The following is a 22,409-nucleotide window of genomic DNA, read 5'->3' as shown; positions in this document are numbered from 1 at the left end:
TTGCAAGAACGTTGTCACACGATATCAGAACATTAGTAATTTAGTGAGAAAGGAATAAATTAAAAGACAAAAGTAAAAGTTCAGCTTCAGTGATCTTCTTTTGTTTTTTTAATATAATTCCTATCCCAATAAATTACTGTTTTATTTTCGTATGACCAAGTTCTTGCAAGTAGGTGAAATAAAAGGTACCCTAATAGTCCCCTTCACAGTTCCCTGCGCCATCTTGAAAGGTAGACGTGCTTTTGCATCAAATTGAGACGAACAGTGAGCTTGCAATGATAGACACCTGTTTTTAACACATTGAACAATTATTCACGTCTCTATATTGCAAGCTCACCGTTCGTCTTGCTTCGATGCAAAGCCACGGCTACCTTTCAAGATGGCGCAGGGAACTGTGAAGGGGACTATTGTTCTATAAGAATACATAGAAATAGCACAAATATTACAAATCCCTTATTATGATTAAACTTACAATTCTTTAAAAAAGATTAATTAATCAAGTGTACTAAGAAGAGAAAGAAATATGTATATATGATTGATTAATTGATAAGATAAAATAGATTATGTAAAAACCCTTTAATATAATTTCTGCTTAATTCTGAATCAAAACATTGAAATGAGAGAAGAGACACGAGAAGAGCGTAGGAAACCACAACGCGTTGACAATCTTTAATGAGGGTAAAACCTACTCACTAATAGTGGTTTTCAGTATGGCCCTAAATAAGAATATCATGACAACAATTAACATTACAATATTACGATTAAAATATATATGAATAAACAGAAATATGCATAAAAGATAAATTGAATACGATAAGAAAAATGTAAAGAAAAAAAAAAAAAAAAAAAAGGAAAAAATTATAAATATAAAAGTGTAATCTAAAATGTCTTATAATATACAATTATTTCAATAAAGTTAGTCACCTGAGAAACTATAAAGCTGAGGCCGACAGGGATTATGGGTAGATTCATTTAACACGTTCAACCGCTTGATAACTGTTTAAAGGCTTGCGAATCTTTTAACAGTTACAGTCTCACCTCTTCTGCGTGTCATTGAGCTGCAGCTTGTATTAAAAAAGCTTTGTATATATATGTTTTTTGATATGAAAAGTTTCCCATGATGCTCAGTGATCCCAGCTTTCTAGGTTTTTGATGACTAACTTTATTGAAATAAGTGTATACAAAATATTCAAAAGCTAATAAACACTTTTGAGTGATTTCTTGAAACTATCGACTGATGTAATTTTCTTATAATCTAAGTTTAATAAAAGACGACGTTTCGACGTTTACGTAACGTCATTATCAAGTCAATAAGAATAAGAAAATACAAACTATATATAAATAATGAAACAATGAAAGCTAATTACAAAAAGAAGATATATGTACAAGAATAAAAGGTAATAAAAATGATATAACTAAAGGGAAAGAAAAAAAGGGTAAAATATGTCATTAAGTAAAAGTTTTGCATTAATGGAGTCACTTTGCACATTAAGAGATGGTTTAAGTCTTTTAATAAAAAGCATTTCAAAGACAAGGCAATTAAATTTATTGTCACATTTCCTTAGGACACAAAATTGTTCATCTTTGAATCCCAGGAGGCTTCCATGTTGTTCTCTGAAGTGATTACCAATAGCTGAATAGTTATGTTCAACAATGCGCTGGTGAAGATGTCGGGTTGTCATGCCAACATAATCTGCATCACACAGATCACATTTAAATGTGTAAAGAACGCAATGTTGATTGACTAGGCTAGGTTTCTTTTCTTTAGGCTTGAGATCTTGTTCAAGTTTTCGGTTGGTAAATATCGGTTGAAGAGTGACATTGATTAATATTAAATAAATAAATATTTAGCTATTGGTAATTTCTTCAGAGAACAACATTGAAGCCTCCTGGGATTCAAAGATGAACAATTTTGCGTCCTAAGGAAATGTGACAATAAATTTATTGCCTTGTCTTTGAAATGCTTTTTATTAAAAGACTTAAACCATCTCTTAATGTGCAAAGTGACTCCATTCATGCAAAAACGTTTTGTTTATGACATTTTTTATCTCCCCCCCCCCCCCCCCCTTTTATTCATGTAATTACATCATTTTTATTAGCTTTTAATTCTTGTACATCTATCTTCTTTTTTGTAATTAGCTTTCATTGTTTCATTATTTATATACAGTTTGTATTTACTTATTCTTATTGACGAGGTCGGAAATTAATTTTTCCGAATTTAATTCTAAGGGCTTTCGCACGGAATAACCTCGTTCCCAAGCACTACAACTTACCTATATTTCTATATCTTCAACTATTTCATTAGTGCCACGCGGTCCACATACTCTAATCTTATTGACTTGATGATGACGATACGTAAACGTCGAAACGTCGTCTTTTATTAAAACATTTTAAAAATATAGTTTTTTTATCGCTGATTTTCATAGTTAATGTTTTAGTAAGTCGCTACTTATACACAATCTAAGATTGGTATAGAAATCGCTGTTTTCCCCAGTTAGTGCGAACTCTGGAAAGATGAAAATTATCTTTGGTGGTGCTATCGTCGTGTACGGATTAAGGAAGTACGTCATATGTAGATGATGTCTAGTAAACACTAGCGTGGACTGCGTCGGTGTTTCTAATGAAACAGTTATCGTAAATTGATAAGTTTTACACCGAATTGAAAATAGGAACTGACGTTTCGGACGTTAGTCCTTCGTCGGGGTCAAGTACGTCATAGGTTTCCGAACACACGAGTGGAACTTAGAAATTTTGGTTTTCCTCACTTAAAAAAAAAAATTAAGTAAAGACACTAAGAATCGGCACCAAAGAACTACTACAATGCCAACCCCAACCCTAAACCTAACCCCTAGACCACGAAGTGAATTCGGTTGGGTGGTCTCATTTTTTAGTCATATTTAAACGATGTATCATCAGCATGTGTACATAAATATTTATTATAGTTTAATTTATGCTATCGTAGGGTACGACTACCAGCCGATTACTCGAAATTTGAATTTGAATAGAATTCCGCTGACGATTCCCGTACACGACGATACAACCACTTTGGTTCTAGTGTTATAAGATTGAAAATGACTATTGTAGCGGAGTGGTTTCCAGCTTCTCGAGTATTCTCCCAACATCACAAGTGTTTTGACCAGACTATCACGGAAAATGGTTTTTAATTTGTTAATTTTAACGTTTTGATTCAGAAGCACAAATTAGATTTAACAATTATAAAATAACAAATGCGCGAAAAGATCGATCGAAAAAAAAGTCTAACTAAATTCTCTCTATGTGCCGTCTTATTCAGACTGACCAATGAGCGTGCGCGATAGATTAAAATCTGACAGTTGCAATACTCGCGCACGCTAAAATGACGATAGCGTGTTTTGATACTCTCATCAAACATGGTTTTCGACCAATCATAACGCGCGTTGTATCCCAATAGGCGACTTGCACTAAGAGGTCACGTGGTCAAATCGGCCATTGCGGTTTGCATTCTACAGGATTTTAGCTACGCGAGAATGTAAAAAAAAGATGAAATAACTAGCTAAAAACTAGTGTGAGATGCGTCGGTTTTTCTAATGAAACAGTAATGATAAAAGGACTAATTATACACCGTGAAAAGATGAAAAAAAGTTTTTTTAGTAAGTAGGTTTTTTTTCGTCTTTTCACCGTGAATAATTTACCTTTTTATCATTACTATAAAAAAGATGGCCAATTTGGGTGGGTTTTTTGGTGATAAAGGTAAATTTATAGCGCACTAAATGACAATAAAAATCCTTTTTCTTGCAAGAAATATATTCTTAGTAGGTATCTAAAGTAAAGTTTTCCTATTAACTCGCCAAGTAGAAAAAAATATGGTCTTTTGAGCGATACGATGTGAAGACCTACGAAGTGTTTAGTCTTGTTTCGCCGGCTACATGAGTCAGAACATACCATATTTTCTACTTCCTGGCGAATGAATAGCAAAAATCTACTTAAGGTATCTATTAAAAGCATATTTCTTGCAAGAAAAATGCATTTTTCAAGAATGAAGTTGAAAAATAATTGATGTTTTTCGACAAAATTTCGTTGTTTTGAGGTCATGAAGTCGGCAAAACAAGACTAAACACTTCGTACGTCTTCACATCGTAGCGCAAAACATACAATTTTTTCCCTTCTTGGCGACTATAGCAAAAACTTCTTGAGATATCTACTAATAATATTTTTCTTGCAAGAAAAGGGGATTGTTATCGTTATTTATTGCGCTAATTTACCTTTCATCACCAAAAAACTAACCGGATCCGCCATTATTTTTTTACATTCTCGCATAGCTAAAATCCTGTAGAATGCCAGCCACAATGGCCGAGTTGAACACGTGACCTCTTAGTGCAAGTGGCCTATTATTTTATAAAGACTTTTCTTGAACGATTTATAACTACAATCTTTCTTTAAATTCTTGTCTATGCATAAAAAAAGTTTTGCTTGAAAACGATCTACGAGTTTGTTGAACTGCTACAAAAACTTAGGAATAATTCAGAAAACTGTGGTTGAATATAGCGGTCATATGCGTCGCCAACATGGACTTTTTTGCTTCGATAAAAGTTTGTGCATGAATGGCATGCGCAGTGACGTTAGCAAGCGCATGCCATGCGCAGTGTGTCCAAAAAATGGCTCCCAAGAGCTGAAGACAGTATGCTAAACTTAAGACAGTGGCACTAATCATACATATATATGGAGGAGAGATAAATGCATATTACATAATCCTAATTCCATGGCGCCGGCTTCTAGCTTTGGGATATTAGTGAATAAATATCCTTGACGCCAAGGGAAGGATTAGTGAAAGTCCCGAGGCCCTCAGGCTGTGCATTCGTGGCTTCATTTGAGTTTGGAACATATTCTGAAGCCATTCCAAGTTTGATAAAAGCACATACCATAGGAAAGGGACCTCGATTTTTTTCACCTCAAAAAAATCAGTAACGCGCATTTTTTCGACGTTCAATTCTTTAAATATCAAAAGAACCAACAGAAAAGAGCGCGCTCATTGACGTTAGCTTATTTGTCTGTCTCTCATCGATCATAGCCAATCAGCATGTGAGAAATAAACGATTTGCGGTTAATTAACTCTTATGATTCCCACGCGTGCGTGGCATGAACTGCCCTCTGGCAGAGGTTCATCTTGCAATAATAGAGAGTTTTAGATTGACTTTTTTCCTCTCGCAAACGGCAAACGTGACCACGTTTTATCGTTTTTCCGCGTAGCGTGTACTTTACTTTACCTTTTGAACAAAACAAACGGCTCACCAAAAAAACAATTTTTGCTTTTTTTTTTCTTTTTGGATTCTTTTTAAATCAGCTATTTTTAAGATAATTCAGCCTTTGAAAATATCTTTTAAGACAAAAAAAAAAACTATTTCTGCGTTTTCACTGCCGTTCCGTGAACCTAAGTGTCTAAATAATGTAGTCGAAATAGCTCTCTCCAGATTTGAAAATGATGAGTCCAATGTTTATTCCGGTTCGGGGACAATGGAAAGTTACTAGGAGCGGTATGTGAGGATAAGTTCCGAGGGTCCGTTCTGATCACATGATTGAATTATTAATGACTTTGGACTCTCCTGGTGGAGCGAGAGCGCCTTTAATGTTGGACTTTTTTGCGATTGTTTTTAAGCTATTGAAATGATTTTTAAATTCGCACTACAGCTTACGTGCCACGCGGTCCAGATTTTTAATGTCAACTGACGTTTCACGTTTGCCGTGAACGTAAATCTAAAACTCTCTAATGAGTTGAAAAGACCCATAATCCCGATAGTTTTCGATAGATTGAACTAAATCTCCCTCAATGATTCACGAGCGACAGTTAGTTATAAGTATCCCTTCATGATTGAAATTTAGCACATATCGCTCGTGTTTCATTAATGAGGGAGATTTTGTTCTAATATTCCCTCATTCTTTTCATGAATGAGGGATTTTCGTGCGTAACCTAAAACAATATATTGCTTGTATCAAATAGATAAAATATATTTTGAGAAATATACGACTTATCGTAAAAAATATGACCTGTTTTAAGAATACTAACGACTTGTTGCTGAATATAAAACTTGTTGTCAAATGTTAAACTTATGTCAAAATATAAAACTTATTGTCAAAATATAAGACTTCTTTGTCAAAAAAAAGCTCAACGAAAACTTTAATTACCATGGTTCGTCATCTAATCGAATTTTATTGCTGAAAATTTGGTGCATATCGTCCTACCCCGATATTTTGCCCTTGCCCGGTTTTTCTCTGACAATCACTCTTAATGACTCGGGTTGATAATCAATAATACCCTCAGGCTCGGCATTTTCGGTTGCTGCTGACCCGTCGGACGCAAGCGTCTTCCATCAGCTCTTTTTCGCTTGAAGTTGTTCCTCTTAATCTTTAGCAGATTTCTCTGTAAATAAAAATAAAATAAAAAATATTGAGGAAAGAATTACTAGAAAAAAGTCTAGGAATATGGAGATGCGAGTATGTGAGAAGGGGGAGTAGAGTGGTGGCTTGTTCAAACATGATCAGTAAATCAAAATGTTTCATTGTTCAACCACATTTAGATATAAACTTTAGCATAATTTAAATATTTCAAGAATTTAACAAGTATCACTGGTTTTAACCTAATTTATATAAGTACAACGCAAGTTATGAATTTTAAAGGAGTAATTTAGCATTATGTTGATATATATATATATATATATATACACACTCGATTGCAGAAACGTTGTAGTATAAATTTATACATTTATACAAATACGTCATCAGATGCATATTGCAATTTTACTTTTTTAACCCTCAAAACCAATTGATTTATAATCTGTAGGACGTAAACACGAGAATAAAATATTTTGACGTTCATTGAATGAAACAAATAATAAATAAAGCGAGTTTTCTGTTTTGCATATCATTAAATATACTGAATAAATTACGTATTTGTATAAATGTATAAATGCATACTACAACGTTTCTGCAATCAAGTGTATATATATATATATGTATATTTGTTTGAGATCAAAAAGTCAAGACAACATTTTTCCCGACAAGCCTGTTTCGTGAATTGCTTCACTCTTCAGGGGATTTAATGATAAGAATATTCGTTACTATCATTTATATAGAAAAAGTATACATAATTAATAATGGTAATTGAACTGAGTGGAGTGCAATTTGGTCTGAAATCAAACGCGCGATTACGAAATCGCACGACCGCGTTGTTGATAGACGCCAGTGGTGTTCGTTGCACAATCGCTGAATTCGATGAATTCACCTCTTGATTGACCTCTTGATTGGATATTTCTCCTTCACTCTTTTGGTTGGGGACTTCTTTATATCCACTGATGATGTGAGACAGGTCTTTCATTTGATTCTCGTCTATTTCATCGTAGTCATCCAGCGAAGATTCGCGAGCATGGCCTGTTATTTCGCAGATAATATTACGCGGTTGACTAGATTTCTTCAATTTCGACACCAGAGTCTTCCTCATACTGTGGTTCGTCAACCTTTTATTTGTCGTCAGGCAGGAGGCCATGGACTTCATGATAGTGCCGATGATGTTTTGTCCCATTCGGATTTTATTGTACCACACATCTGCTGATTTAGGACGATTTGTTATGCTACGATAGATTGGTCCTTTGTCCTTCATCCCTTCGGGTCGCTTAGACAACCACAGCTTGAAGAGTCGTACAGGATCTTTTTCTCCGCCGTCAGTGCTGTACATAACCTGCGGTGTGTTTCTTCGTCTGATTCTTAGACCACCACTTCGTGTTTTAGTGGGACTTTCACGAAATTCTACGACTTCACTGCCATCTTCTTCTTGTCTTATAATCATGTCCTCGACGTAAGAGTCGTAGTGCTCCTGGCGGCCTCGTAAACCAAGTTGCTCTGTCAAATTCTTAAAGTTGACGTTTGTCAGGACTTTGGCATTGAAGTCACCCAACTGACCTTTTTCCCATAGAGCTGACTCTTCTTCTGGTGCCAAAGGCTGAGATTTGTTAGGCCTTTTTCCCTTCCCTTGTTCACGCAGAGAAATTGCCTTCGCCTTGAGGATTCCTTGTGAGCTTTGAAACTCCCTCGCTCGCACGATGCTCAGAGGATAACCTTTATCCTTTAAATGGCGTTCAATTAAACTTTGCATTACACGGAGAGATTCTGGCTCGTAGTCTTCTCCATCCCTTTACTTCACCTCGGCATAAAACTTAACGAGGACCTTGTCTAGTTCTTCTGGTGCCATTTTTTCGATGACGATGTTGTCAAGATGGCGGGATGTACACCAGCTTTCAAACACGTTCATCCACTGTTTTGTTGAGCGTTTAGTGTTCTTGTTTTCAGCCACCGACTTCAGTTCTTCTATGTCATTATTTGAAATTAGTGGAAATCTTGAAATATCGTAGTTTGAGGCTTCATTTGCCGTTGTTGTTGTTGTTGTTGTTTCATTTGTTTTGCTTTCGCTGGACTCGGGAGCGTGTGGAACTAGTTCAACATTATTTGAAAGAAAATCGGCATAATTATCGTCAAAAGAGACAACAAAAGATGGAAATTCCCCTGCCAGAATTTTTTCAGCCTCAAGAAGGTCATTGTCATCATCAAGATACTGTAAGCAATTAAAATCATCCATATTTATTGAGAAAAGTGAGAATTTTTGCCACGAAATTTTTTTTCAAATTTAACATTTTGAGTCTTTTCTCTCTTGCAATCTGATTGGTTGATTTAATCCAGTCATGAAATCTGATTAGTTATTTTATTTTAGTGTTTCAATCTGATTGGCTGGAAAAAAGATGCGATTTAAAGTCAAAATAGTGCGATTCGTGATTAAATCACACTGCTGAGAACCAATCAGATTGCAGGATTTGCTAGTGATTTCAAAATGGATGTAATAAATTAGTGGATATAGTTTAGCTGTTGCGTAGTAACGCTTTGTTTCTGTGGCGGCATGAAGATACAAGTTCGTTTCGCTTATTTAATCTATCGACCGGAACTCTCATCATTAAATAAGCGAAACGAACTTGTATCTTCATGCCGCCACAGAAACAAAGCGTTACTACGCAACAGCTAAACTATATCCACTAATTAATTATGTATACTTTTTCTATAAAAATGATAGTAACGAATATTCTTATCATTAAATCCCTTGAAGAGTGAAGCAATTCACGAAACAGGCTTGTCGGGAAAAGTGTTGTCTTGATTTTTTCTTCTCAAACAAATATTCTGCTCTACTTCTATCGATGTATTGAGCACTATTTTACGGAAAATTGATTCACAGATTTCTTATATATATATATATATATATATATATTTTTTTAAATTTATTCATTTATATATATATATTTATCTATATATATATATATATATATATATATATACCGAATCGCTAAAACTTTGACACTTTAAAGATATATATACATATTTGTGTAACCCCCTTTTTTCTATTGTCATACCTGGATTTTCAAGGAAAGACAATAGGAAAAAGGGGATACATATATATGTATATATATCGCTAAATTGTCAAAGTTTTAGGGATTCGGTGTATATATATATATATATATATACTCGATTGCAGAAACGTTGTAGTATATATTTATACAAATATCTAATTTATTCAGTTCAAGATGATGGAATATTCAACATTTTTGATGATGATGTGTCTAAGGCAAATATGTGTCTATGAAAAAACGTTCATTAGCGTAAATCATTTAAATCTTCATTTTATTCAGATGCACTTAACGGTATTCCATGACTCAAATTCGATCTATCTTCATAACTCGCGACCCAAATATCTAAATGACTGGAAACTTTCTCATGTCACTAATATCGTGCATAGATTTCTAAAACATATGATATAAATTCGTTGATACGATTTATAGTTCCAATATTGGTTTTTAGATGACGTCACGGAAAAAAATGACAATTGTATATACACCTACTTGCAAGAAGGTATTATCATACAAGAATAGAAAATTACTAATTTAGTGAGAAAGGAATACATTAAAAGACAAAAGAAAAAGTTCGGCTTCATTGATCTTCTTTTGTTTTTTAATATAATTCCTATCCCACTAAATCACTAATGTTCTATTTTCGTATGACAACGTTCTTGCAAGTAGGTGTATATGTTATCCTGTATGAAGTTTTATTATACCAGGACATGTATCCAGTTCCTAGTAGTGTCAGTCAGTACTTATTTTGTACTTAAAAGTAATTGTCAACGAAACCGAAAGCACCACCATTGCAGCCGTTACTGCAATGCATATGGTAAGTGTTTTATGAGTATCAGAGTACACTGGCGGGTCCTTTGGGTCTGAAATAAAGAAGAAAGAAAAAAACATTTATTGTATTCCAATTTATCATATCTAAATGAGAGGGAGGAAAACGAGAAGCAATGTAAATAAATAGCAAGGCCACTTCTTCATAGCATGTGCAGGATTGTTAGAATGACTTGATCAGCAAGAAAGAGATCTGACCCAACACATTCAGGCTTTGCTGTTTAACAGACAAAATAATTTGTGTGCTTATCCATAACTGTTATGCAGATACCATTGTCGGCTTACCCTTTGGTGTATGAACCTCCGTTTCTGTAACTAGATTAACAACAAAATAATAAAAATAAAAATAATCAATTCAAAAGATGAGTAAAAATGCAAGTTCAAGCAATTAAAAACTCACTTATGTTATTCAGACAGCAAGTGTGCATCGTTTTAGCATTACATGTTCTGAAAAAAAGTGGCAAGAGAAAGTGAAAGCGTGCACAAGAGAAATGGTGCTTACTTATTGAGAGCAAGTGTTTTGGTTAATAAATTTTTCTGTGACATTACGTAGTCATGTGCCTATTAAGAATATGTTGTTCCACGTTATGGCAACACTTTTTTGACGTCAACAACAGCAATTTTTTTTTTTCAAATCGTGCGCCGGATTCCGTGCGTGCTATTGAGAAGCCATGTGACTAATAAAAATGAAGTAGTTAAGGGATTCTGGTAGTAACCCATGCATAACGCAAATCGCGTAAATAAATAACATAAATAAATAAATAATGGTTAATTTAATAGTGGCATTTCAACAGATTGGCTCTACATCAAAGTAAACCGGTAAACCCTGAATCTTACGACAGACAGCCTGGGGGGACTCGAATCAGGGTCACATTGGTGGAAAGGGAGCGCAATTAAATAGAAGAAGGCAGTTTTGATCATGATTAAAAAAACAACATGACCACATAGCGACGAAAAGCACTCCATTAACACATGAATCATATCGTTCTATAATTAAGATGATAGTTTATTAATTACCTTTCGTGGACGTTTTTCTAGCAGTTTCCGGAAAACGTGAAGGGCCAGTTCCTTTCGTCGGTTCTTTAGAAGTAGGATATAAAATGATAAATGAAAATGTAAATGAAAATATTTTGATATTTATTGTTAAATAGACAACAAAAAAGTTTTCCGTTTTGGATACTCTGATCTAAACACACAAGATGCTCATAGAGCCAGAGAGAAGCGTAGGAAGCCATGATGGTCACCAGCGTCGAAAGAAAATAACGATTAATAAAGAATCAAGTAACGAACAGAGAAGAAAATAGCAGAATATCGGAATTTATGAGTGGATTGACGGATTTACAACTTGATTGACGGAATTAATGAATAGATATCTGATAATGACGGAATTATTTAATAAAGGATGTGTCTGGCTGGCTGGCGAGAAGGAGGGAGGGAGGGAAGGAGGGAGGTAGGAAGGGAGGGAGGGATGGAGGGAGGGTGGAATGGAGGAAGGGAGAGAGGGAGGGAGGAAGGAAGGGAGGGAGGGAGGGAGGGAGGAAGGAAGGGAGGAAGGAAGGGAGGGAGGAAGGGAGTGAGAGATATGGATGGATGGAATGACTGAGTTCGCGGAACATCGAAAAACACAGTAATATTATCTAAAAATATATAACAATTTAAAATTAAAATTGCAATATCAAATTTTTAAAAATTAATTGATTTTTTGAACACGCCTTTGGAAAAGTGCATTCAGCTTAGAAGTATAATACTTAGAAAAAAATGATACTTAGAAACATTAAAGCTATAAATTAAAAGACAATGCTATAGCTCACCAATGTTTCCATTTTTCTTTTCTTTTTCTTTAACAGTTAGTGCAACTGTGTAAGGCAGGACTCTGGTTACATCGTCACTGATACATGCGATGTACACGTTTGTATCGTTGACAGTGACGTTCTTTAGAGTAAACCATGCACGACCTCTCTTGATATCACCTTCAAATGCCACCCGTTTCATGAGATTTGGTTCCAGAAATGAATTGAGGTAGGCTTTGTTTCTCCGTATATCCACATTGATAAATTGAGGGTCAGGCATGTTCCCTTTTTTTATGCCCCATGTTGCAGATAGAATAGCCGAACTGTCGGAAGTACTCCACTTGAATTGTGCAGTTTCAACAATTTTGTAAGTAAGCTCGGCAGGTCCAGTAATTCGACACATTACTACAAGCAATCAACGAGAAATAACGAGTCATTATTTTGATTGGTAGTGGCTTACCACAAGAGAAAAGGAACTAAGAGAAGGAATCCCCCCCCCCCCCCCCCCCCCCTTTACATAGCATCGTACCATCATGTGCACATTTTTAAGCTATTTTTAAACCATTTGTTTTTATTGCACGCGCATTTACTGCGCTCGTTCTAGGCTGTTTGCTTACGTTTTTGGGGTTTTCCGTTAATTCGACTATGTCCTGAAAATGAATGTGCACGTTGAAAGCTTGGCAATTGCAACAGGAAAATGAAGTAGTAATTTGTTAAACTTTCAGGAGTATTTTTACATTTATTTTCCAAATCTTTCGACCTACATTGTCATCTTGAGGGCAGATTTGAACATTTGAATATAAGAAAGCACAAGAAAACGTTAGCAAACAGCGTTGAGCGCGCGCGTACTATGCGCGTGCAGAAAATCAAACTATCAAATAAATGATATCATTGGATAATATTATTAGAATAGATTCAAACAATAGCATCAAAGTACGTTTGCACATGATGGGGCACGGGGATTCCTTCTATTAGTTCATATTCTCTTGCTTACCATGTTAACTTTATTTCGATCTTGCATGCTTACGGTTTTCGTATCGTCTATATCAATTATATATAACTGGCACTGGCACTGGCACTGGCACTGGCACTGGCACTGGCACTGGCACTGGCACTGGCACTGGCACTGGCACTGGCACTGGCACTGGCACTGGCACTGGCACTGGAATTATACTCATATATTAAGAGGGAATTAGTTTCGTATTCAAGCGGTGAGCGCCAAAAACTATTTTCTTGAAGAAAGGCTGTTGTACGAGGCTAAAATCTTGTTATTCAGAAAGTTTAACTTGTTTTGAAGTGGAGATGAACGATGAAAGGAGAATCAAAGTGTTAACGCTGGAAGCGAAAGGTTTGAGCTCCGTTTATATTTTATTTTTCTTGCATTATCTCTTATCTTGACTCAATTCATCCCTTCTCAATCATCTTGTGAAGGCCTCTTAGTTTTACTGTATTCTACATTATTGAAGGCTTTTTTTTAATTACCCTCTCTCGTTTAGGGCTTTTTCTTGTACGAACTGTAGCTTGTTACCTTGAAGCAGCTTGCCGTTTCAATCTTCCTGTAACTGTCTACTGATTTATCATTTAACTTTATAATTTGCGTGGAATTTTCCTAATCGTCGCAGCTTTTTAAACATGTGCAATTCATTTTCATTTGTGAGAAGATCGATATACTCTGACCTTTGAACTAGAAATGTGATTTGTTTGTATTTTGACTAGTACCAAACAGCTCTACGAGAAACCTACAACATTGATGACTGCAGTAGACTGTCTGCATCAAATGAAGCAAGGGACGCTCATTAGCAAAAAAAAAGTTCTCCTCTAATTAATTTAATGTCATTTCATTCAAGGGACTGTCGTAATCGGGGAAACCTGTGACGGTATCCCTTACCTCTTATCTGCTTGTAATTTGTTAATATTTTTAATTTTTTTAAACTATGATTTAGTGTGAGGTAAATGCCAAATAAAATAAAATAAATAAAGCCTTCAATTTGCTTATTTCCCATACATTTTCTTTAAAAAAGCCTGACAAAGCTACATACTAACACAAATGCAACAACATATGTTTTTACAATTGAAAATACCGCTTCAAACATGCATTTTATCATAGTAGATCAGTTTCTAACTGTTAAAAAAAAGGTTTTGAGTGTTAACCCAAAACGAAAATTGGGATCAAAACTCATACGAATGTCTAGTTCTACTTCATCATTGGTCATTGGTCGGTGGGAGTCACGTGAGAGAGCGCACGAACCCGGGAGATCAATTTGTGTGTGATCCTTGGGAGATCTACTGTGTTTGTTATTGATGCGTCGATTTATACCTCTTAAAGCCTTAAAAAAGTAGACTTTGAAGAATGGAACCTAAAGGAACACGCGAAGACGAAGAGGAAAACCTCCTAGCTGATGATGAAGAACATTCTGATTCACGAAAGCAAGATAATCCGAGCGACTCGCTCACTGCCACCTTGGCGAGCCTAAACCAAACAATGGCCGCCATGGCGGGAAATATTTCCTCAATGGGAAATACTCTTAAGCGGATGCAGGCCGACTCGGCTGCATCGTCAAAAGCAAAAAAGCGAAAAGAAGCTGTTACTCAAGATGCTGAGCTAAGTGATAGAAATCTTAGTGAGGAGGAATCCGACTCGGATGACTCAGTCAAGTTGCTTCAAGCATCTCGTACACAACAACGGACTGCAAAGGCAAGTCAAGAAAACAGCCAGAAAAACCAAATCGAGGACCCCTCGACTAGTTTTTTGGGCACAATTTCACAAGATTATGACACAGAAGAAAAAACTACAGACGCTGTGTCGGATAAACTGGCGGAATTTGTCAATAAGCGTTTCTCGACCAAACTTGGCGACACAAAACTTAAAGACAAGCTTGACAAATACGCCCGCCCGTCAAACTGTGACAAGCTTATCGTCCCTACAGTTAACCCTGAAATATGGGATAAACTCGACCACTTGGCCAGAAGAAGGGACCTCCGCGTTGCCAGTACCCAAAAAACACTCACGAAAGTGGGAGCTATCTTGACTGCCTCAGTCAGTAAGATAATGACAGCCGTTGCTGATCCCACCACGCTGAAGTTGGAGGAGTTGCTGACCTTAAACACTGATGCCATAGCACTCCTAGGCCATGATAATCTCAGTCTGTCTCAACATAGAAGGGACTTAATCAGACCCTGTTTAAACAAAAATTATAGCACCCTGTGTGCTCCCCACATCCCAATTACTGGGATGCTGTTTGGTGACGAACTGCAATCTCAACTGAGCAGCATCAAGGCCTCAAACCAAATAAGTAACCTGGCGGCTGGAGGCGGCTCAAACCGCCACCAAGATAAATCTGGCAATAACAATAGAGGCAAGAGGCCTTTTTTAGGCCAGAGGGGGAGAAGGAATCCCCACTTCAACAGCCAGAAGAAGCAGTGGGACAAAAAGACACCCTCTCAATGATTAACCTGACAACACAGGTAAATGAAAATAATTTTATGTCGCTTATGCCTGCTCTAAAAGATTATTTCACTGCAAAAGCAGACTGTTTTAAGGCTGGCAGGCTGGTATCCTACCTAGAAAATTGGAAGGAAATAACTTCAGACTCTGAAATATTGTCAATGGTCAGAGGCCAGCATATTGAATTTAATTCAATGCCCACCCAGGGAAAAACCCCGGGACAGTCTGTGAAAAATTCAGAGGTCAAAATCATAGACCTTGAAATATGTAAACTCATAAAAAAGGGTGTTATATTACCCACGGGGAATGAGAAGGGACAATATCTGTCACCTATATTCACCAGGCCGAAAAAAGATGGCTCTCACAGGTTAATCCTAAACCTGAAGCGGCTCAACATGCATGTTGAGTACAAGCATTTTAAAATGGACACCCTCAAATCAGCCATAAGTATGATGAGACCGAATTGTTATATGGCTTCGGTGGACTTAAAAGATGCATACTACTCAGTTAGTATAGCAGAAAGTGACCAAAAATACCTAAAGTTCATATGGTCAGGGAATCTTTATAAGTTTACATGTTTCCCAAATGGTCTTGCATTTTGTCCAAGAAAGTTTACAAAATTACTGAAGCCGGTTTATGCCACCTTAAGACAGTCTGGTCATTTGTCATCATCTTACATAGATGATTCGTACCTCCAAGGTGAGGACTTTGAGGACTGTATTCGAAATGTTCTTGCCACAATAAAATTGTTTGACTCATTAGGGTTTATAATTCACCCGGAAAAGTCAACACTTGTGCCCTCACAGAGAATCACTTACCTGGGTTTCGTCCTTGATTCTTTAGAAATGAAAGTTTACCTCACTCAGGAAAAATCAAACAAACTCAAGGATGTATGCAAAAAATATACTAGCTAGCAGCAATCCTTCTATAAGAGAAGTGTCCTCACTCCTAGGACGTATGACTGCTAGTTTCCCAGGAGTCATGTGGGGACCCTTGCACTTTAGAAGCATTGATATGGAAAAAACTGATGCTTTGAAGCATGCAAAAGGAAAATTTGATATTTCCATGACATTGTCGGAAGCTGCCTTAGCAGATATAAGGTGGTGGCGAGACTCTGTGAGTAGTGCATACAATATTGTTCAGCATGGAGAGCCAGATATTGTTATTCATACTGATGCATCCATGCTAGGATGGGGGGCAGTCATGGGCACTCTATCAGCTAAGGGCGGATGGGGTCCATCCGAAGCCTCCTATCATATAAACGGACTAGAAATGCTAGCAGTATTCTTTGCCCTGAAAGCATTTCGGGACCATATTATGGGCAAACATGTTAGAGTTATGATCGATAACATGACAGCTGTAACAACATTAGCCCACATGGGCACTAGTCATTCAAAGGCATGTAATAACTTAGCCCGCTGTATTTGGGACTGGTGTGTTGAGAACAATGTGTGGCTGTCTACTGCTCACATCCCAGGAAAGATGAATGTAATGGCTGACTGGCACTCTAGAAATGTCAATAATGGGACTGAATGGGCATTAGACCCAAAGATATTCAAGGATGCATTAAATAAATTGAATGTGAAGCCCACCATTGATCTTTTTGCTTCGCGTTTAAATTACAAACTAAAACCGTTTGTAGCTTACCAACCTGATCCGGAAGCATTTGCAATAGATGCTTTTAGCTTATCATGGCAGTCCTATTTATTTTATGCTTTCCCTCCTTTCAGCCTTATGGCAACTGTTCTTCAGAAAATTCAGGAAGAGAAGGCAACAGGTCTAATATTGATTCCCAAGTGGCCAACTCAACCTTGGTGGCCAACTGTTATGAGAATGCTAATTCAAGACCCACTGGAACTTCCCAGGAAAATAGGGATGCTCTTCCAACCCAGTCAACCAACTATAACCCACCCACTACAGGGAAAACTGGTGTTGCTCCTATGTCATGTATCAGGGAACATTTCAAAGGTCAAGGACTATCAGAAAAAGCTACCTCATTGGTCATGTCATCATGGCGAAATGGCACTAAAAAGCAGTACAGTCCATACATTGATCGATGGAAAGAGTACTGTCATAAAAGGAAAATTGATCCATTTTCAGCATCTGTAGAGGATGGGGTAAATTTCCTTGCAGAGTTATATGACTCAGGTATGGGATATAGTGCAGTTAACACTGCAAGGAGCGCCTTGTCTACCTGCATACAGACAACTGGGCACAATAGTTTTGGAAGCCACCCATTAGTCTGCAGACTACTGAAAGGGGTATTTGAATGCAGGCCATCTCTTCCTAAATATTCTAGAACCTGGGATGTAAAACATGTTATGGACTATTTGAGGACTTTACATCCCCCTGAAACTCTCACGTTGAAAGACTTGACCCACAAGTTAGTTATGTTAATGGCACTACTATCAGGGCAGAGACGCCAAACGTTACATTCATTGACAGTGTCTGACATGCACTTAACCTCTGACAAGTGCATATTTGTACTTAAAACATTGCTAAAAACATCCAGACCTGGAAGGCATCTCTCCACAGTTGAGTTCCTTGCCTACCAACCAGACAATCGCCTGTGCGTAGTTACCTACATGTTTGAATATCTCAAGAGAACAAGTGGTTTAAGACAGCCAAACAAGGATCAGCTGCTAATAACTTATCAAAAGCCACACCAGCCTGCCTCAGCTGATACAATCAGCCGCTGGATAAAGTATGTGTTAGGCAAGGCTGGAGTTAATACAAGTGTGTTTAGTGCTCATAGCACTAGGGCTGCAGCTACTTCAGGTGCTAAGGCAGGACACATATCTCTTGAGACTATTATGAAAAGTGCAGGATGGTCCAGTGAAAACACTTTTCAAAAGTTCTACAATATGCCTGTTGTTAATACTGAAAACTTTGGCAATGAATTACTTAAAGTTTGTGATTCACACAAATAAATAATTGTCTGTTATACAGTTATTATTGTGGTTGCATGGTGTTGAGCTCATAATCATGCAGCTTTAAAGTCTCACGTGACTCCCACCGACCAATGACCAATGATGAAGTAGAATTCAAAAATTAAACGAGACTTACCTGTAAGGTGAAGTTTGATTGGAATTCTACGAGTCATTGGTCGGGAGTGTGGGAGTTACGTGCCCACCCATATAGTTTTCTATGCTTTTATACCCACCCTTGATCTATTTGCATGATTACTCGCAGTTGAATATTGATCTCCCGGGTTCGTGCGCTCTCTCACGTAACTCCCACACTCCCGACCAATGACTCGTAGAATTCCAATCAAACTTCACCTTACAGGTAAGTCTCGTTTAATTTTTGAATTTTTTGCCACTTTTTGCCATTATTCCTCGTTATTGAAAAAAAAAAATCCTCTTAAACTATTAATTAACCATTAAAGTTAAAGGTGAAATGCCCAGCCATCCATTCTGAAGAATATCTACCTTTACCTAGAATGTACTAAATTAAGGCAGCGTAAATGTAACATTTTTTAAATAATGTATCTTAAATTCTATTAATTTCACTTTAAATACCCGACTTGGACTCAGAGTTCCCTAGCTATATCTATTTCATTATAATGACATATCATTATTCTATTAACTATAAATATAAAACGAATCGTGCATTTCCACTAAACAAGACGATACTGAAAAATTCTTATATCTTTCATGGCTTATTTTTTTGTCTGCTGGTTAGGTTCGGGGATTTATGCTGCCAATAAAAATAAAGGTTAACTACAACAATAACCATGCATGTATGAAAATAAACATTTATAATGAGTTTTTCGAAGTAATCCACAACAACTGTAATGTTACAGCTTTCCTAACTTGTCTTGTTGCATCCCATATTTTAAATATATTACGAACGTTACAAAATAGTGAATAGATTTTTAGTAATGCAGCATGTGTAAATACAAATTAGATAAGGACTGCTGATCAATTTTTAGTAGGCAGCCAAACGCCTGTCCGTTAGGGCAATATTCAGCTTCAAATTTCCAACTATGCCAATAACTCAATTTTGTATAACGAATTTTAACCTACGGTTACATTTTGTTGAGTCATAAATTTATGTGACAGTAATGCCACAGATAGCCCAAACTTGGTTTCTGTGGTGTCACGTTATAAGGAAATATATGGGGCTTCATCAAAAATTTCAATAAAATCATTGAAACGTGAAATAAAGCCTCGATATTTTACCCGATCATTGAGAAATAGCACTTCTTTCGTTCTGGGTGATTTTTTTTTTTTTTTGAATTCAGCCCGTTTTAAAGATATTTTTCAACCAACTGCAGTAATAAATAAGAGAAGGTTGGAGACTCGGTATCCCAATAGCGAACCATCACGAGTCTTTGAAACTTCGTACGTCTTCGAATTTTCTTTCCAGCACCAAATTTTAGTCATGACCCTTCTCTCACATCCCTATAGAACCGAGAAAGTCGCATTAGAAATTAGTCTTTGCGTCTTTAAGCCATGAAATTTGCCTGTATTCACATACTACATCGCTTGTTCTGACCCGTACTTGGAGCTCACTGTACACCAGTTCAACGGATCTTTCGGCAACCTCAGAAATTTCTATGCCAGTGGTGCTATCGTGAGGTGGCTCAAGTTGAGCATCAAATATTAGTAAAAAATAGATACTTTTACCCTGAGTTTTTTTGTACTTAAATATACATTTTTAGCCATTTTTTTGCCAACACGAAAAATAATAGTGAATTTATATAAATCATGTTGTCATTTGCTGTTGTGTCAAACTCTTAATAAAAAGTCTTATATTTTACCGCCAATTTGTTTACTGTTTTGATTTAAGGAATTGACTAGGCTTACTTCTGTTAAATTGCAACGTTTTTCATAGAAATTTGACAAAGTTTGATAACCCTAATTTTGTCCACTTTTTTTTTTTTCTTTAAATTGTGATTAAATTTTTCTCTCTTTTGTAAAATTGGAAAGATTCAATGCAAACTAGTCAGATATTGCCATATTCTTGTAAAATTTGGAAAAAATATGAGAAATGATTTCATCTTTTGTAGCTCTGGAGCATAATTGTAGGTTTGCCGCCAAACACACGATTTGGAAAACAGACTTAGGCCCCGTCCACACTATGCCGGGTAAATTTGAATCCGAATTTGTATTTATTCGGTTAGGCGTACCGTCCACACTAGTCCGGACGAATTCTTCACCGAAGACGAATTTTCGAAATTGAACCGAATAAATAAAAATTCGGATTCAAATTTATCGTATCCGGCAAAGTGTGGACGGGGCCTTAAAAAATTGAGTTAAAGATTTACAATTCACTTACGCATAACATTTGAAGAACTTAATTTTTGCAAATAAATACGCTATTTCTCGTGGCAGTTTCTTCGTTAAAAATATGTTCAAAACAGAAAATTCCAACCGAACAATTTCGTTATCATTATGCCCTCGAAGAGAACTTTGCTGTACCGATATATGCCCAAATACTGGTACTTTGTGATAGAAATAAATGTTCGTCAATCGCATCCTTGTAAATTTTATGACGACGTGATTGACAAGATTTTTATTTTGTCACAAAGAGTATTTTGGCATATCTCGGATGAGTATTATTATAATTCGAAGATGTATTCACATACAGGCGAACGGACCGAATGTTAGCTTATTACCTGGTCTCCAAAGAAATACCATAAAAATCCACGATCTACTAAATTCTCTAGCCATCACGATTAATAATTGTTGGACTTCTTGGATTTTGAAGTAGGCGATAAAAAAAAGTTTCAATGTCTAGCTAAAAATAGTCTCAATAACAATATCACAATGCCAATGTCAAAATATATGGACGATTGATTAATATTGTTAAAATCCTGGCATGATTCCAAGAACTAATTATATAAGCGAAATGTGAATAAACATAATTTTTAACCGAATATTTTCTACATATATTCTTCTACATATATTCATTGAAAAAAGTTACATTAATCCTTTTAATATCTTGATTGTGTTACCATTATATAATAGTTTTATAATCATTATTCAATAGCCCTTTTCTTTTTTCTTTTTTTTTTTTTTTTTTTTTTTTTTTTTTTCCCCCTTTTTTTTTTTTTTTCTCGAAGATATTAGCTTTGTAAGCTACTCTGAAATTCGAGGTTAAATAAAGTTTATGTATGTATGTATGTATGTATGTATGTATGTATGTATACAGTGAAATAAACAGGTTTCTTTTACTTGCGTGTTTTTCCTAGGAGACATACTGTATTTCTTGGAATTAGTTCGTGACATGGAATATTCCAATTGTAAACAAGGTATAAAATTTCAGTGGGCGCCACGTAGTGAAAACAGGAAATGCTTCATAAAAGGATTTTAATCAATTAGAGAGCTAGAATAAACAATTGTTTAATCAACCAGTCAACCGATCAACCGCCCCAAGAAAAATAGTTGACAAACAGCATAAATATAGTTCCCATAAAACAACTTTGTGAATTCCTGAAGAAGAGAAAATTTAGTAATCCTCAAGTCTAGTCAAGATAACAGATCAAGATAACATATTTCTTAGTTTCTTTGTTCGCTAGTTCGGTTGATAGGCTGCTCGTTCGTGGGTCGGTGGGTCGGTGGGTCGGTGGGTCGGTGGGTCGGTGGGTCGGTGGGTCGGTGGGTCGGTGGGTCGGTGGGTCGGTGGGTCGGTGGGTCGGTGGGTCAAATATCTGGAAGACTCTCATATATTGGTACGGAGGAGGAAGAATAACGCTTGGTGTTGTTGCACTTGTTTTGAGGTCTTCAAGTTCAGCATAAATGATCTGGCCAAGGCGCTAGCAATAATATAAAAGAAAATTTAGATATTCTGTCATAACACCATTTCTTCAATACTCTCCTTGCTATCCTCCCTTTACTTTTTCTCCACATGCATTTACTTCACTACTTTCGAGTTAAGGAAGGCAGGAAGGCAGGCAGGCAGGCAAGCCCCAAATAAATAGAA

General features: G+C 36.4%; 3 protein-coding genes across 3 annotated transcripts; 1 reads left to right on the top strand and 2 right to left on the bottom strand.

The window, feature by feature from the left end:
* Positions 1 to 6,259: 6,259 nt before the first annotated feature.
* On the bottom strand, positions 6,260 to 21,217 carry LOC116292235 (uncharacterized). The gene is made up of 6 exons (XM_089038796.1): positions 21,103 to 21,217; positions 12,056 to 12,439; positions 11,262 to 11,324; positions 10,530 to 10,559; positions 10,164 to 10,279; positions 6,260 to 6,394 (listed from the first exon to the last, which is right to left on the bottom strand). Exons 1-6 carry the CDS (start codon positions 21,155 to 21,157, stop codon positions 6,260 to 6,262), a joined length of 783 nt encoding a protein of 260 aa, XP_088894922.1. The 5' UTR covers positions 21,158 to 21,217.
* On the bottom strand, positions 7,018 to 8,589 carry LOC116290166 (uncharacterized). Its single transcript, XM_031697161.2, has one exon. The coding sequence runs from the start codon at positions 8,120 to 8,122 to the stop codon at positions 7,070 to 7,072; it is 1,053 nt and encodes a 350-aa protein (XP_031553021.2). The 5' UTR covers positions 8,123 to 8,589; the 3' UTR covers positions 7,018 to 7,069.
* LOC148913737 (uncharacterized) lies at positions 15,404 to 18,424 on the top strand. The gene is made up of 2 exons (XM_089035292.1): positions 15,404 to 15,499; positions 17,210 to 18,424. The coding sequence occupies exons 1-2, from the start codon at positions 15,479 to 15,481 to the stop codon at positions 18,407 to 18,409; spliced, it is 1,221 nt and encodes a 406-aa protein (XP_088891418.1). The 5' UTR covers positions 15,404 to 15,478; the 3' UTR covers positions 18,410 to 18,424.
* Positions 21,218 to 22,409: the final 1,192 nt, after the last annotated feature.

The sequence above is a fragment of the Actinia tenebrosa genome, unplaced genomic scaffold, assembly GCF_029948245.1.
Source record: "Actinia tenebrosa isolate PJP-AT-01 unplaced genomic scaffold, QUT_ActTen_1.0 PGA_scaffold0__85_contigs__length_37466705, whole genome shotgun sequence".
NCBI classification, from domain to species: Eukaryota; Metazoa; Cnidaria; class Anthozoa; order Actiniaria; family Actiniidae; genus Actinia; species Actinia tenebrosa.
The sequence above is the reverse complement of the archived record's forward strand: the minus strand, read 5'-3'. Positions and strand labels throughout refer to the sequence as shown.

Coding starts and splice junctions, on each gene's coding strand:
- LOC116290166 (XM_031697161.2), bottom strand. CDS start 8,122: ATGCAAAGTTTAATTGAACGCCATTTAAAGGATAAAGGTTATCCTCTG.
- LOC148913737 (XM_089035292.1), top strand. CDS start 15,479: ATGATTAACCTGACAACACAG. Junction 15,500..17,209: donor TGATTAACCTGACAACACAG/GTAAATGAAAAT, acceptor CCCTCCTTTCAG/CCTTATGGCAACTGTTCTTC.
- LOC116292235 (XM_089038796.1), bottom strand. CDS start 21,157: ATGGCTAGAGAATTTAGTAGATCGTGGATTTTTATGGTATTTCTTTGG. Junction 10,280..10,529: donor GGAGGTTCATACACCAAAGG/GTAAGCCGACAA, acceptor TCTTTATTTCAG/ACCCAAAGGACCCGCCAGTG. Junction 6,395..10,163: donor CAATTACTTTTAAGTACAAA/ATAAGTACTGAC, acceptor TTTTATTTACAG/AGAAATCTGCTAAAGATTAA.